Source organism: Anser anser, assembly GCF_964211835.1.
Source record: "Anser anser genome assembly, chromosome: 25".
Taxonomy (NCBI): Eukaryota; Metazoa; Chordata; class Aves; order Anseriformes; family Anatidae; genus Anser; species Anser anser.
Genome location: NC_139746.1, coordinates 6,243,709 through 6,258,706, shown reverse-complemented (window position 1 = coordinate 6,258,706; position 14,998 = coordinate 6,243,709). Strand labels below are relative to the sequence as shown.

Genomic DNA, 14,998 nt, shown 5'->3' with positions numbered 1-14,998 from the left:
TGAAAGCGCCCGGCTTCAGCCCGGTCTTTTATACCCACACCCGGTCACGTGATGCACGTCATCGCCGCGTGCGGCAACAAGATGGCGGCGGCGGCGGCAGGGGTGGCACCGGTCCAGGCGCGGTGGGTGCGCGATCGGGGGCGGGGGGGGGGGGGGCAGCGGCCCCGGGGCCCTGTGAGGGCCGGGCCCGGCCCGATCCCTGGGCTCCTCTCGGTGGGGTGGGGTGGGGTGGGAGCGGGCTGCGGCCCGCGGGGGTATCAGGGTTTCCCACCTCCGGTGCTGTTTTATGGAGGTGTGGGACTGGGGCCGGGGCCGGGGCCGGGGCCGGAGCCGGGGCCGGTTCGGGCTCCTAACGGCCTGTCTGGGGCTGCAGCTTCGTCGCCTCCAAGGAGCAGTTCCACGCCTACCTGAGGGCCAGCGGCGAGCATGGAGACGGAGAGGCTGAGGAGGAGGAGGAGGAGGAGGAAGAGGTTGGCAGCGAGCAGAGCGAACCCCCTGCGAAACGAGGGAGGCTGAGCGAGCACGGCCTGGGTGCAGAGAGCCCAGAGGGTGCTGGGGAAGGGGAGGAGGTGCCCGTGGAGAGGAAGCGAGCCCGGGGGCAGAACAAGAGCAGGCCGTGCATGAAGCCGAACCACTACGAGAAGAGCAGGCTGTGCCCGTCAGTAACGCAGGTACGAAGTGGGGTCCCGCTCAGCTTTGCCCTGGGGGGTTCGTTTATTTTTTGGTCTTGGAAAATGCGTTCTGGAGGATTGAAGGTAGAGGTTGAAGGCAAACTCCCAGCAGGAAGGCGCTGAGGCAGAACTGCTTCAGTTGACTTGTTGGGAGAATGTGTAACAAGGTGAGGCTGAACAGGACAAGGCAGCTTTTCCAAGGCCATAAAGCTAAAACATCTTCTCAAGTACTCAGTATTCCCCAGCATGTTCCTGGGAGCAGTTCATGGCATTCCCAACATCATCCAGTGTCTGACAGATGCTCACTGCAGTTTTGTCCCCTCTCCAGCCTGGGGTGGACCCAGGCTCGCGTCAGTGGTGGTAGAAAGTACAGGCATGCATGTGTGCAGGTGGAGGGCAGAGGTTTTAATCTCCTCTCTTATTATTTTCAGGGCTGTGCAGACAAGTGCTACTTTGGCTCACGGTGCCGCTTCCTTCATGACATCAGTGAATACATGGCCACGAAGCCGGCTGATCTAGGGCACAGCTGCGTGCTCTTTGAAACCTTTGGCAAGTGCATTTATGGCGTCACCTGCCGCTTTGCCAAGGCCCACCTTGGGGATGGCTACCAAAACATCATCAACACAGACCTGACCAAGCAGTGGGAGGGGAAGTCACTGGTGAGAAACAACCTCTCCAAGGACCTCCAGCAACAGCTGCGCAAGAAGAAATTTAGCTTCAAGAAGGCTGATGAGTACCTCCGCAGTCTGGCCAAGCCCCACAACAACGGTGGGAAGGGAGGCAAAGCCCTGGGGTGCTCTGCAGAGGATCAAGAGGTGTCCAACTGCACGACGCCCCAGGAAGGCCTGGGAGACACCTCAGAATGTCTGGTGCTACCAGAGGAGGGAGGAGATCCCAAACCAGCTGCCTTGCAGAGTCCCATCCCCACAGAGGGTGAGGGGGGATGTCCCATCAAAACAGCTGGCTTGGTGACAGATGAAGACATTGTAAAGCTGCGGCCATGTGAGAAGAAGAAGGTGAGCGGTGAGAATTTGGTCAAGGGCTGCTGTCTTTCGTATCCCTGCCAAGTGGTTGAGATTGTCCTTAGGAAGACAGAAGAGACAGCTGGGTGAGAGGCAGGCAGAGGACAGAGCTGCCTGGAGACCACGTTACTGTCATGAGAGGGGAAAGGCATGGGCAGGTGAGCTGTTGGGGCCGTGGCGATGTTGTTGGAAGGGTGAGAACTGAGAGGAGATTCAGCCCCTTGCACATGAAAGAGAGTAGGAGCTGAGCTCTCAGTGAGGGTGGAAATGATCTGCAGGGAAAGCTGGGGCTGGTAGATCTGCGTGTACTGCACGGTGCTCTCCGGCCCAGCATTGCCTCCTTCCTCACCTCTGTCGTGGTGTCCGTTAGCCAGTCTAGCATCCTGCTAAATCTCTAACTGCTTTGAGTTTTCTCCAAGCTGAGCAGTGAAAACAATTGAGCAGTTAAAGTTTCTGGTTCTTTTACTGAAATGTCAGGGAATAGTTGAGGTTCTTGAACAAAAACAGTGATTTTCTGGGTTTCCACTGAGTTTTCTCAAGGCAGGTGATAAAATCACTGATTGGAATCTCCTCCAGTTTAACCACTGCTGGTTCAGCTCTGCTAACATGCTCCTTCATCCCTGGTTATTTTCCAGTTGGAAATCCAAGGCAAGCTCTACTTGGCTCCATTGACCACGGTAGGTAACTAAGTCCTTTTGTCAAAATTTGACTTTATCACATTTGGAACAGAGCAAATCTCGTGATTAACCCGTCTCTTTGCTGTCTCTTTCAGTGTGGTAACCTCCCTTTCCGAAGGATATGCAAACGCTTTGGGGCAGACGTCACCTGTGGAGAGATGGCTGTGTGCACAAACCTGCTTCAGGGCCAGTCCTCTGAGTGGGCTCTCCTCAAACGGCACCACACTGAAGACGTTTTTGGGGTGCAGGTAACTGCTGTCATCTTGGTAGCCTGACAGATGGTATTTCAGTTCTGAGGAGAAAAGCTGCTGCTTGAACTCATACAAACTGTCCCCCTTTGGTAGCTGGAGGGAGCGTTTCCAGACACAATGACCAAATGTGCAGAGCTCCTGAACCAGACAATTGATGTGGACTTTGTGGACATCAATGTTGGGTGTCCCATTGACCTGGTTTACAAGAAGGTAAGAAGTTCTGCAGCATGTCCTGTTTCTGTCAATAGATACTTGTCTTTTGCCTCATCCCCTGCTACCTGATCTGCTCCTGCCAGTTTGATCCAGAGCTCCCAGTTCATTTATGGACTCCAGTGAGGGGGCCCATAAGCTGTTCAAAGAGCAGAGGAAGGTTGGCTGTCTCTTCCATCCAGCAGCAGGCAGAAGCCAGGAGGGAAGAAGGTGTATTTTTTGTTGTTGAAGCATCCCCCTCATCTGAATCTGGAGAGGTTCCAAGTCTTAGTTGCATTTCCTAAGTGGAGGGCTGCTCTTTGCGGTGCAAGGAGGCAGAAAGTCTTCACGGTGCCACCTTTCTTTCTCCAGGGAGGAGGCTGTGCTCTGATGACTCGGACCAACAAGTTTGAACAGATTGTCCGAGGGATGAACTTGGTGAGTCAGAGCACCTGCTACCAGCAGGAGATAAGCTGGTGGAGCAACCTCCTGCCCCAGCCTGGCCTTACTCTGCCCTCTCTGCAGGTGCTGGACGTCCCGCTGACCGTGAAGATACGGACAGGGGTGCAAGAAAAGATTAATGTGGCTCATAAAATAATCCCCAAGCTCCGGGAGTGGGGCGCATCCATGGTGACGGTAAGGGGTTACTTGCTGTGGCATGAAGATTGTTGGCTGGTGTCTGGGGAGCTCTGCTTGCATATCAGCCTAGAGCACAATGTGGGGGTGACCTTACCCCTTCCCCACAGCTGACTAGCTCTTCCAAACACCTTTGATCATCTGTGTACTACCTTTTAGTGATTTCTCCTAGTAAGAGAGACAAATTCAGATGCACATGTATCTAGGACATTGTCCTAGATTGTCTTGAACCTTGTATCTATTATAAAAGGAGATGGCTGCTGCAGTGCTTTGAAACAGAAGCTTCATTCAAATAAGCCTCATTATGGCAGGGCTGGGGACTCACTTGCATGGGGATGAGTTCCTGCCCACAGTGACTATTCCCTTTCACTGCGAACTGTCACTTCTTGCTCTGGCTTGCAAATAGCCCAGACATTACTCAGAAAGCTTCCAGCGCTGTCTCAGCCCTGCTAACCGCTTCTGCAGCCCAGTCTGTTAGCAGCTGGCTGGACTGTACACCTAGAAGAATCCTTTACCCCATCCTGTTGGTGTTGCTTTTGTTGAAGCATGTTCCTCCAGTGTTCACGTCCTACGCTATGCTTCCTTTGTGGCTTTTGGTGAGGTCTCTATAACTTCTTTCCCCAGCTTCATGGCCGGTCCAGGGAACAGCGGTACACAAGGGTTGCTGACTGGGACTACATAGCAGAATGTGCTAAAATAGCAAGCCCCATGCCTCTTTTTGGTAGGTGTTGCTGGTTTATTGGGTCTGAGATGTGCTGCAATATCTGGTTTGAAAAATATTATTTAAAAAACATGCACAACAAAACACAAGCCCCCAAGGACATTCAGCCAGGGGGCAAGGTTGGAGTGTCCCTACCACTGCCCATGACTCCACAGAGGGAGTGAAGTGCGTGAGTCTTGTGCATCTCAGTTTTGCAGATGTGCATGGGGCCAGACGTGGTGAGTACTGAGCAAAGCAGGAGTGGAGGGGACAGGCAGGACACAAAACAACTTTTCAGTAGGTGCTTCCTCCTGTGGGCACCATGGCACAGAGAGTCCCAGAGGGTAGGAGTCGGGAGTGTAGAAGAAGAGAGGAGAAGGCTCTGTTCCTCCTTGTAATGGGAACATTAATCAGAAACATTCCTGAGAGTCTCTAAACATGAGTCCTGGAGCCTCTTTGGACAGTGTGGCTCCTGGACACAGTGTCCATTCTGAATTTTATCCCATGCCTGGATTATCTCATTTTGACTTGCCCTGGTGCAGCGCTTTGACCTCTGGCTTCTCTCTCCCTTCTGCACAGGAAACGGTGATATTTTGTCTTTTGAAGATGCTAATCAAGCCATGCAGATGGGTGTTTCAGGAATTATGATTGCAAGGCAAGTGGCTGCACTTCCCCTTTGCTTCTGGGCCCTGTTGATGCAGGAGTAAAAAATCAATTAAAAAATATCTAAACTAACCCAAAACACGAGAAGAGTTTCCTCTTTGTGTAATTACTCTTTGAAACTTGGTACAGTCAGTGTATCTGTGAGAACTCATAGCAGCCTTATGTTGAAATTGAAAGCTTTTAAAGTATCACTGGCTGGCAAGTAAGAGCTGGAAAGTCTTTAAGTTGGTTGGCATCTTCAGAAGCATCAGTCACAGGAATAACGATGCACATTTTATTTTGCTGCAGAGGAGCACTAATCAAACCATGGCTTTTCACTGAAATTAAGGAACAGAGGCACTGGGATATTTCCTCCAGTGAGAGATTTGATATCCTTAAAGACTTCAGCAACTATGGCCTTGAGCACTGGGGATCAGATACTCAGGGAGTTGAAAAGACCAGGAAGTTCCTGCTGGAATGGCTCTCATTTCTGTGCAGGTAATTGTGCCCACCTGGGAGAATCTTTTCCACAGCAAGGCCATACCCTTTGAACAGTAGCACACAGTGTCATCAGCATTTATATTTCATTGTAGGTATATTCCAGTTGGATTATTAGAACACCTACCTCAGAAAATCAACGAGCGGCCACCTTACTACATTGGGAGAGACTATCTGGAGACACTGATGGCAAGCCAAAATGTGGATGATTGGATTAAGATCAGGTAACAAAGCATTGAATTTCACTTAAATTGCTAGGTTGTGACATAGCAGAGTCCCACAAAGTCCCTGTGTCTGCATGCATCTTCCAAAGAGCGGTGATGACTCCTTCCCACAAGCTCAAGAGGCTGTAAGAAACCAGCAAGGGTTAACGGGTGCTTTAATTGGAGGTTTTAAGTGAGCTTGAAGTTGCCATAAAGAGCTTTCACTCCCTGCATCTGCCTCAGCAGCATTCAGTACCCGCTGCAAATCTAAAACAGCTCACCTCTCTCATGACACACTCTTCATCCTGGGACAGTCGTAGGAACCAACAGAGGGGAGTGCAGTGATGGGACAGCTCAGGCTTTCAGCTCTGTTTCTCTGCACTTTGTGCAGACAGTCCCGCTTGGCCAGGCTGCACGGATGCCAAGCAGGAAAGCAGCCCCCATCCCCAGTTCAGAAGAACTGAGCATATCCCCCATTTTTTAGCATCTGATTTCTGAGTTTGTGCAACAGAGTGCAGGCAACTGCTTTTCCCCACATCTGTGAGACCTCAGGTACTGGCTGGGAAGTGACTTAACAAGCTCACAGCCAGCTAAAATGAGAGCTCAGGCAGCACAGCCAGCTGCTATTTCCCATGTCATGGAAACAGATTAACAAAAATAGAGCATGGCTACAAGCTTCTCTATTTTTTGCTAATCCTCATCCATTTTGTTAGTATTGGGAACAGCTGCCTAAACCCAAATTACATTGAGTTTTAATCAGAATTTTTAAATGCCATTTTTCAAGCAGAACCTGCCCACACTAGGCTGTGCAAAGCTTTGTAACCTGTGCTCTTTGCAGGGCCATGTAATAGACACTTACAGCCATAAGAACTCAAAATTTTGGATCAGATTAGGTTTATTCATTAAAGCTTGTTTAGGAGCTGCTAAGGAGATGCTAACCCAAGTCAGGAGTCCTCCAAGCATACCCTGTTCTGCTTTTGAGCTGTAGATTCACAGCTTCTCATTATGCAATTATATGCCCTGCTGGGATACTCTCTGCTGACATGTCTTATGGAAAGTTTTAGTGATGCTATGTTGAATGAGCATCCAGGAAATACGTTAAGCCTCCTTGACTATAAAGAAAATTACTCTGCACTGAAAACTCAATGTGGGTTCCAAAGTGTGAAATAGTTAAAGTCTTAAGCTAGGATAAGTCGCAATAGCACTGGCTTACATCATTTTAGGATCCAACCTTAATACTTTTTGGCACTAACAGAGTTTTGGCTCTGCACGAGCACAGCAAGAGGTGGAGAGGAGCTTTCAGAGGCTTGTGTTGATTCTAAGCATGTGGTTGCCAGCCGTGAGGCTGGTGTTCGGGTCACCAAACTTAGAAACCCATTTTGGCATCGACTCTCAGTGACTCCCCAGCAGCAAGGGCATTGCCAATACCTGGAGCTTGCATCCCTCCAGTGCTGTGGTTCAGGGTTAAAGCTCAGCGCTAGGGCCAGTTGCATGCAGCAACACTTCACATTTTCAGGAGGGTAAAAGCTTAATTTGGATACATCTGGCTGTAGTAACCGTTGCTGTAGAGCCAGGGGGCCATGCGGGTGGGTAGCAGTGGCTCTGCTGTACTAACCTTATTTTTTTTTCCTTCAGTGAGCTGCTTCTGGGACGTGTACCTACCAACTTCACCTTCCTGCCTAAACACAAGGCAAATTCCTACAGATAGGACTGATGAGGCAGTTTCCTATGGCATCGAGTCAAGGGAAGGCATTAACGTGGTGTGTGTTGCAGAGCAGGTTGCTCAGCTACGCAAATAAATGAAATAAAGTTTTATGTTTTTAGAAGTGTGGTTGCTTTCTTGCCCTGAGCATCATTGCCTGCCACAAGTTGCACAGCAGATGGCCTCACACTTGTGTAGTCTTGCAGCCAGAGGTGCCTCACTGACAGAGAGCAATCTGTTTAATTAACAGGATACAGGCCAGGAGAGATCTTCAGCCTCCAGTTCACAGTGGGAGTTGTCCCAACCACCCCACCCCACATGCTCTTCACATTGTGGGAGCAAGAGGCCTCTGTTCCTACCAGGATATGCTTGGTAGTGCCAAATCCTTCGTGTAGGGGGAGGGGATGTACTGACACAATCCCCAGGGGTCCTGTAGAGCACAAACAGACCTAGTGTCCCAGCATCTGATGTTGTGCAGAGTTCTGTCCCTTCTTGGGAGCAGGCACTTGCCATTTCTTGGATGTCAAGTGCCTGGGGGAAGCACGGCGCCTCTGAGGGCTTTGCTGGGGGAGGGGGATTCAGAGCTGCTGTTTTTCCATCACAAATTTCCCTTGAGCAAAGGATAAATGAAAGCAGGGCGAGTGACATCGCATACGCGACCTTCCCTAGCTCCCTCAAGGTCTTTCTCTAGGTTTGGATCACTTGAACAAATGCAGCATGTGAAGGCTGCCAAGCACAGGAAACAGCCACAAATGCACTTGCCCTGTGGCATGAGGACTCACTCCACAGATACAGCTTGTCAGTGAGGGGCAGCCGCAAGCCAGACAGCTCACGTCCATGACAGCTCAGCTGAAGCAGCTTGTTCCTTTTCCTCCTAAAAAGCCTGCAGCTCATGCGAGGTAGAGCCATGCACCACAACAGTGGGCGCTTCTTTCATGCTCAAAGAGCATAGCTGTTTGAATGAACTTCCTGAGCAAGCAGCGCTGAGTGTTTTTCCTGGTGGTGATGAGCAATGTTCACATGCTGCCTGGCATCGCTCTGCCACCAAGGAGGTCTGGTTCAGCTCTGGAGCTGAGGTTCGGGGCTCACAGGGCAGTGGAACACGTGGGGAGGAACACACAGACCCTGTTAGCTTCCCCATGGGTACAGCCTCACTGGAGAGAAGGAAACAGAATGGGACCTCCAAAAAAATTCTTTTAAAAAGCCACAGCTGCAAAATTTAAGCCAGGCCACCCTCACAAGGTGCCTTGATCTGGGAGCACATGGGGAGCAGACACATTTAGGGGCAGTGGGTTCAAGGGCAGGGACAGGGTGGGAGGACAGGTGGCCTGTGGCAGAGCCCAGCACTCCTGGGCAGCTTTCCAAGGCAGCTCTTGCTCAGCTGACGCTCGCACACTGTGATGTCAAGGCTCGCACCAAAAGTCATTAAATTAATGATATCCCTGTCCCAGCCTACGTGGGAAACCTGTGCACCCATGCATCTGGCAGAGGCTCTGGGCACACCGGAGGGTAGAGGCTGGGCAAAGTGACAACAACAGACTTCTTAACCAACATCCCTCTGCGCCAGGCAGCGAACATCCCCACCAGCCCCACAACACCCTGGGACCCTAGATGGGGCTCCACACACAGCCCCAGACGTGCACAGCCCTGCAGTGGGTGCAGCGCCCGCGGGACCCTCTGCGACGTCCCCAGCTCTGCCTGGTTCACCCTCAGCAGCCCACAGCCCCGGGCACAAAGGCTGTGACAACGCCTTGGTTTGCCTTTGTTCTGCAGCAAAACTTTTGCTACTCAACAGGGGCTTCATTTGGGGCACACGGGATCACAAGCACATTGCAAAAAAAAAATAAAAATAAAAAAGAAGGGAGGAAGGGGAAAAAAAAAGGCAGCACGAGAAGAGGGAATAAACAGCATCTTCAGAAATATCTTCCAAAAGAAAGAGAGTGGTTACCATTTCACAGCCCGTTTACCAACACCCTTGAGCGCCCGTGGGTTCGCACAGGGCAACAGCACACCCAGGCAGGGGAGGACCAAAGCTCCCGGCACCGCAGCCGGACCCCGCTGCCCAAAACAACAAAAATAAAATAAAATAAAATAAAATAAATAAAGTCAGCAGCAAACGCAGGGAGAGGAGACAGCGGCTCCAGGGCGCTGCTGCTGGGCATTCCGCCGGCGTCTCAGCAGCTGCGGGCAGGGCGAGCGCTCCATCTCCCGGCCGCGCCGCGCAGCGCCTGCACCCGCTGGGGGCGTCCCCAGGGTGAGCCCTGCCGGGCCGCGGGTGCCCCCTCCCCCGCTCCATCCCCGTGCCCCCGACCTTACCAGGCCGTTCCTGTCCCCAGCAGCCCCACGCTGTCCCCACGCGTCCCGCCGCAGTCCCCAAAAGAGGCTCCCAGGCTGCTCCGGGCTGTATTTCGTGATGGCAACAAGCCCCAGGCTCTGCCCCGTCAGCACCCTACAACTGCCTGCAGGTGTGGGGGCACCGCAGCCCGATTAACCATTTCTCTCCCTGGGGAAGCTGGGAGGGGTGGGGTTGGAACACGGCAAGCCCTCACGTTCCTTCCTAGGAGACCCTCAAACAGGAGCAGCCAGACCCAGAGTCGTTACCGGCCATGGAGCCGCCAGCCCCGCGGCAGCCGCCCCGCGGCCACCAGCGCCCCCAGGCACCCTGGCCCCTTCAGCCATTCGTCCTCATGGAAAACTTCTACCCTGCAGGTAGGGTCCGGCCCTGCGGCCCGCAGGTGCTCGAAGGAAAAACTTGCATCCCTTCCTCCGTCGCATCCTGCCCTCCTCCTCGTGCCCCTCATGCCCCCACCCTGCTACTGGAGGTGACTGATGGCGGTTCCTTGTCTCTCTCTCTCTCTTCCAGGCTTGCCTAACCCCAGGCTGGAGCACCCTTTCCAGGCACCCCCAGCTGTGGTGGCACCCGGCATGCCCCGGGCCCCCCGCCCAGGTTTGGTGTCCCCCTGTCCCCTGACAGCGTATGGGCTCAGCGAGCCTGGGGCAGCCTGGGGAGGGAGCAGAGGGGGTGTCCAAGGAGCACCCCCCCCCCCAAGCTCCTACAGCTCCCACCCGACCCTGCAGGTCTCCAGATGGCTCCGTGCGGCTGCTTCTTCGACCCCCGCGTCTTCCGCATAGAGTGGACCACCACCAACCTCCCCTCACCAGCCACCTTCACGCCCGTCAGCTCCGCTTCGCAGCCCGCCGCTGCCCCACGGGGTCCCCAGAGCTGCGGGGCCCCCCCAGCCCCGGTGCCCCCCCTGCGGCTCTTCGTGCCCTATGACCCTCAGGGGAGAGTGGCAGCCCCTGCCCCCCCGGTGCTGCCACCATCCCTCCCCAGCTTCCAGCACCTGGAGGGGCAGCTTCGGCAGATAAATCTGCCCAGCACAGCTGTCCCCACAGGGGCACCCATGGGTGGGGGCATCCCCCTGGGCAGCAATGTCCCTGAGGGCAGCAGCATCCCCCTGAATGGTGGCAACCCTGCTGGTGGTGACGCAGCCCTGGGCAACTCTGTCATTCCTCATACCCAAGCAATGGGGGATGCCCCAGAGAGCCCAGACATGTCGCTGCCTGAGGAGGTGCTGCTGGAGGAGGCCATGAGGCTCTTTGACTGTTCCCTGGGGGCAGGGGCGGGGAGCCAGGACAGTCCCAGCAGTGTCCCCATACCCGAGGACCCCAGTGTCACCAACAGCTCCAACCCCTGCTACGACATCAGCTCACTCTTGCTGCCCGAGGAGATGCTGTCTTCTGACTACAGCATCCCCGAGGCCTCCAATGCCATCCTGAGCATGGAGCACCTTGAGGAGATCAGGCTGAACCCAGAGGATCCGCAGTCGGACCTGCCAGTGCTGCCGTCACCACAGGACAACGTGTTTCATCCCAACACCACGCTGGAAAAGCGAGGGAAAAAGCGGCGTAACACATCATTGCCAAAAAAAGGCAGCAAGCGCAAAGCCTCCGCAACCAGCGCTGGGGTGGGAGGGCAGCACTAAACCCATTGTAGGGGTGGGAGGGACAGGGAGAGAGATGAAGGGGATAAGAATGTAGTAGGTTAGCTTTTGTCTTCTTTTTTTTTTCCCTATTAAAAGTTAATTATTCAGAACTGTATGGGACTCCATGCCTGCGGGGGTGGAGGAAATGCAGAGGCACCAGGAAATGACAGAGGTACAAAATCAACACTGAGCCCCAAACAAGAGCCACTAAGCCATCCCCAGGATTAAGCCATCACCAGCAAGGCAGACAAATGTAGCAGGTAGCCCCCAGTCCCTTTGGGGGGGCTCTTTGGTGGGACAGGCCAGGACAGACAGGTCCATGCAGGACTCTCAAACACAGCCACACATGGGAAGTAGCATCCCCAGCCCTGCCCTGAGTCCCTGGAATGAGGACAGGGGACAAAAAACGCTGTACTGCCTTCACATTGAGCACAGCCAGCATCCCCTCTCATAGGGGCAGGGTCAATGCAAAGCCCTTATAAACCTCAAACTAATTCCCATTCTTGGGTCCCACCAGACTCAGCTCTAGAGCCTGGCTCGTCCTCACTGCTGCAGGAAAATAAACCCCAAATGACCCAAAGAATGGCGAGGGATGGAGTTGGTGGCAGGCAATACCCTTCTCCCCTTGTCTGGCTGCACCTTGGGCAGCCACAACACCAGGAAAGTAAGGAAAAAGACATCAAGGAAAACATCAGAAATAAATAAATCACTGCCACAGCCAGAAATTGCCTGGAAACTTCATCTCACTTTATTGAACATTTCACATCCGAGCTCCACAACTTTACACCAATGCATTCAACAGCACCTTCAGGAGGCAGCGCTGTCCTGCCATGCTCATGCAGGAGCTCTCAGTGTCCCCATTGTCACTGGCCCCAGGGACGTGGGGGGACCCAACATGATGGGATCCCAGCAGCATCACCCAGAGCTGGCCTGGGCCCTGGCAGGAGTGGTGGCTGCCGGCCTGAGCATGGCGCTGGGTTCTTCTGGTGCTCAGCACCTCAGCTCGCACGCTGCTCTGCCCCGAGCATCCTCGCCCCAAAACAGCTGCACTGCCACCGCCCGCGGCTCTCTGGGCCACAAAGAGATTCTGCTTGACACAATAAGGCAAAACAAAACCAAAAAAATCCCCAAACCAAAACCAAAAGGAGCCTTAGTGCCTGAGGACAAGTTTTCCTCTCCCAATGCTGTTGTAGAAGCCCTTGGTGCCATCAGGCCCATGTGGCAGGCGAAGCACACCAGCACGGAGGCCGAGGGACTCAGACACCTGCTTCACAGCCAGGGGATTCCCAGGAGGCGATTTGGCATCCAGAGAGGGGCCAGGGGTTGCACTGCTGCCCCAGGGTGCCCACGCACCTACCCCACTCCCCCAGCCAAAATCGAGGCCCTGGGAGCTCTCGGGGCTGGAGCCAAGGCCAAAGCAGCCACCAGTGCTCAGCTCAGTGGTTAGCGGAGGAAAGACCTTGCTGGTGAGGAGCGACCTGGCAAAGGTGCTGCCAAAGGAGCCAGGCTTGAAGCCACTGTGGCCATCGGGCCAGGAGGGTGTCGAGAGGAGGAGAGGCAACGAGGCCTGGGCCGTGTCTGACTCCGGGGAACTGCATAGCAAGGAGTCCCCAAGGCTGTAAGGGAACGTCTCAGCCGCTGCTGCCTGTGCCTTCCATCCCAGCATCTCCTCCACCGCCGCCGCCTCCCTCTCAGCCCCGCTTTTCTTCTTCGAGCCCTTCCCTGAGAGCCGCACCACCCGGATGCTCTCAGAGCCAGGGCGGCTCAGGTCCTCAAAGGCCCTGCGGGCGCTCTCCAAGCTCTCATACTCCACCAGCGCACAGCAGCGGCTCAGCAGCTCGGGGAAGCGCACCGTGTATTTCCGTACATCCGAGGGCAGCTTCCTGCCTGGCCTCAGGATGCGGATGGAGGCGATGGCGCCAAAGGGGCTGAACATCCTCGTGATGGTCTCAATGAAGTTCTTCTGGAGCGGCGGCAGCGCGCCCAGCTCCTGAGGCAGCGGGTCCCAGGCCAGGAGCAATTTGCTGGGGGGGATGCTCAGCAGGGACTCGGGGAGGGGGACCCGCCGCCTCACTTTGGTGCCCTCCTCATTCACCTCCAGCAGCTCCGAGAACTGCAGGGCGTAGAGCGTGAGCCGCCAGTCACGCGTGAGGTATTTCACCTGCGGGGGCAAAGGAGGCCACTGCATTCCCTGGCAGTCCAGGCAGGCTGCAGCCCCCTCACCCCAAAGTCACAGCAGGGCAACAACCCCCTTCACCCAAGCACCCCTGGGGGCTAGAGGAGAAGGTCCCCAAGGCCCCCAGCAATAAGCCACAGCTCCTCTGTACTCCATGCCACCAGTGCTTCCTCACAGTCCTCTGGTCCAACTACAGCCTCCACATGGAGGCTGCCTCCTGCCACAACCAGCCTACCTTCTTGAAGGATGTGAGCAGCTTGATGCTGACAAAGCCCATCTTGTTCTTCTGGACGTGCTTCAGGAGGAAGGCATCCTTGGCCAGGTTCTCATCAGAGAGGTAGAACTCTACCTGGGACACAATCCTCCGGACCAGCTGTGGGTCAGGGATGGAGTAGCTGCAGTCGAACAGGTCAGGACTCAAAGCATCGCTCACATCACAGAAGCTCCTGGGGGAGCAACAGGGACACGGGTGTGAGCTGGTGGCCTTCAGGATGCACAGCACTGCCCTGTCCCAGCAGCAACAGCACAGGTGGCAGAGGTGCCAGGAAGGCCTAGGCCCATCAGCCTGGGAGCCACAAACCTAAACCTATCTCAGACAAGGGTCTCGGGATAAGCACAAAACAAGACCAGGGCTCATTCCCCCCCCCCCCCCCCCCCCCCCATCCCCATGGCCACGCACCCACTGAAGCTCTCGAAGAAGTCATCCTGGCCGAGCAGGGTGAGCGAGCGGCTCCGAGGCGGACGGAGATGCAGCCCAGGGAAGGAATTTCTTTGCGCTTGCAGAGTGGTGCTGCAGCCAGGCTGGGAACCGAGCCCCAGGGCAACCACAGAACTATGCGATGACATGGTCCTTCATCTGGGACACCACACAGGAGAAGGGTGGTGCTGGGGTGGTTTCTGGCCACAGAGAGCCCCAGGGCAGAGCACAGCCCTAGGGCAGAGGCCAGCCCTGGGCAGCAGCCCCAGCCCCAGCCCAGGGATGGGGGAGAGGGGGCAGCCCTGTGCAGTGCCCTTACCTGCTTGGCACGGTAGAGGGGAAGAGTGGGAAGTCCTGGCACTACATCCTAGACAGCTGCAGGCAGCAGACCCCCAGCCCTCCCACCTCCAAACTAAGGCTCCTAAAAGACAGAGGGGGTGGGGTGGGGGGAGGGGGGAGAAGAAAAGAAAAAGAGAAAGAAAAATCCCTGGGGGTTCTCAAGCTGCTGGTTTATAAAAGAAACTGCTCAGAAGGGGCCCAGCAGTCAGGGCCCTGCCCGGCCAAGCCCCGCCAGGTGCCAGCTGAAGCACATCTGAGGGTTAAGCAGCCCCAGCTGAGCCCCATGACCTCTGCAGGTGCTGGGCAGGGGAGGCAGAGGAGGGTCAGGCAGCAGGACCCCACTGCAAGGGGCATCTCAGCCCCTGCCTCAGTTTCCCTGTCTTGTGCAGGGACAGTAACAAACATGCACAAGGAGGGTTCAGCCCCGGGCAGTGCTCACGCTCCTAGTGCTGCCAGGGTGACAGGCAAAGGTCTTTATGCCCCATGCCCATGAGAGGAAGCAGAAAATCCCTTAAAAAGAGTTGAAGCCCAGGCCATGCACCCCTCAGGAGGAGTGACACATTGGGGCAGGATGGCCCATGGCTTCAGTAGGAGGTAGGGAAGGAGGCT

General features: G+C 55.0%; 3 protein-coding genes across 4 annotated transcripts; 2 read left to right on the top strand and 1 right to left on the bottom strand.

Moving 5' to 3' along the window:
- The first annotated feature begins 18 nt into the window (after positions 1-18).
- On the top strand, positions 19-7,312 carry DUS3L (dihydrouridine synthase 3 like). 2 transcript variants are annotated; one of them, XM_083810682.1, is made up of 13 exons: positions 19-122; positions 374-671; positions 1,103-1,687; positions 2,329-2,370; positions 2,466-2,618; positions 2,715-2,831; positions 3,183-3,248; positions 3,336-3,446; positions 4,071-4,167; positions 4,726-4,801; positions 5,098-5,286; positions 5,382-5,510; positions 7,125-7,312. In XM_083810682.1, exons 1-13 carry the CDS (start codon positions 52-54, stop codon positions 7,195-7,197), a joined length of 2,007 nt encoding a protein of 668 aa, XP_083666808.1. In that variant the 5' UTR covers positions 19-51; the 3' UTR covers positions 7,198-7,312. The 2 variants fall into 2 exon arrangements, with proteins under 2 accessions (XP_083666808.1, XP_083666809.1); XM_083810683.1 differs by lacking the exon at positions 7,125-7,312 and having other exon boundaries at positions 5,363-5,497.
- Positions 7,313-9,531: 2,219 nt separating this feature from the next.
- On the top strand, positions 9,532-12,073 carry PRR22 (proline rich 22). Its single transcript, XM_083810689.1, has 4 exons — positions 9,532-9,656; positions 9,753-9,900; positions 10,055-10,138; positions 10,270-12,073. Exons 2-4 carry the CDS (start codon positions 9,798-9,800, stop codon positions 11,175-11,177), a joined length of 1,095 nt encoding a protein of 364 aa, XP_083666815.1. The 5' UTR covers positions 9,532-9,656; positions 9,753-9,797; the 3' UTR covers positions 11,178-12,073.
- A 151-nt stretch (positions 12,074-12,224) lies between these two features.
- On the bottom strand, positions 12,225-14,623 carry LOC310886289 (la-related protein 6-like). Its single transcript, XM_083810684.1, has 4 exons — positions 14,370-14,623; positions 14,033-14,209; positions 13,589-13,799; positions 12,225-13,338 (listed from the first exon to the last, which is right to left on the bottom strand). The coding sequence occupies exons 2-4, from the start codon at positions 14,197-14,199 to the stop codon at positions 12,328-12,330; spliced, it is 1,389 nt and encodes a 462-aa protein (XP_083666810.1). The 5' UTR covers positions 14,200-14,209; positions 14,370-14,623; the 3' UTR covers positions 12,225-12,327.
- Positions 14,624-14,998: the final 375 nt, after the last annotated feature.

What these genes read in the sequence shown, in the direction of transcription:
- DUS3L (XM_083810682.1), top strand. Translation starts at nt 52, where the DNA reads ATGCACGTCATCGCCGCGTGCGGCAACAAGATGGCGGCGGCGGCGGCA. An exon ending in ACTTGGCTCCATTGACCACG is followed by an intron (nt 2,371 to 2,465) that starts GTAGGTAACTAA and finishes TGTCTCTTTCAG; the next exon opens with TGTGGTAACCTCCCTTTCCG. An exon ending in TCAGGAATTATGATTGCAAG is followed by an intron (nt 4,802 to 5,097) that starts GCAAGTGGCTGC and finishes ATTTTGCTGCAG; the next exon opens with AGGAGCACTAATCAAACCAT.
- LOC310886289 (XM_083810684.1), bottom strand. Translation starts at nt 14,199, where the DNA reads ATGTCATCGCATAGTTCTGTGGTTGCCCTGGGGCTCGGTTCCCAGCCT. An exon ending in TTCTTCGAGAGCTTCAGTGG is followed by an intron (nt 13,800 to 14,032) that starts GTGCGTGGCCAT and finishes TTGCTCCCCCAG; the next exon opens with GAGCTTCTGTGATGTGAGCG. An exon ending in TGCTCACATCCTTCAAGAAG is followed by an intron (nt 13,339 to 13,588) that starts GTAGGCTGGTTG and finishes TTGCCCCCGCAG; the next exon opens with GTGAAATACCTCACGCGTGA.
- PRR22 (XM_083810689.1), top strand. Translation starts at nt 9,798, where the DNA reads ATGGAGCCGCCAGCCCCGCGGCAGCCGCCCCGCGGCCACCAGCGCCCC. An exon ending in GGAAAACTTCTACCCTGCAG is followed by an intron (nt 9,901 to 10,054) that starts GTAGGGTCCGGC and finishes TCTCTCTTCCAG; the next exon opens with GCTTGCCTAACCCCAGGCTG. An exon ending in GCCCCGGGCCCCCCGCCCAG is followed by an intron (nt 10,139 to 10,269) that starts GTTTGGTGTCCC and finishes CCGACCCTGCAG; the next exon opens with GTCTCCAGATGGCTCCGTGC.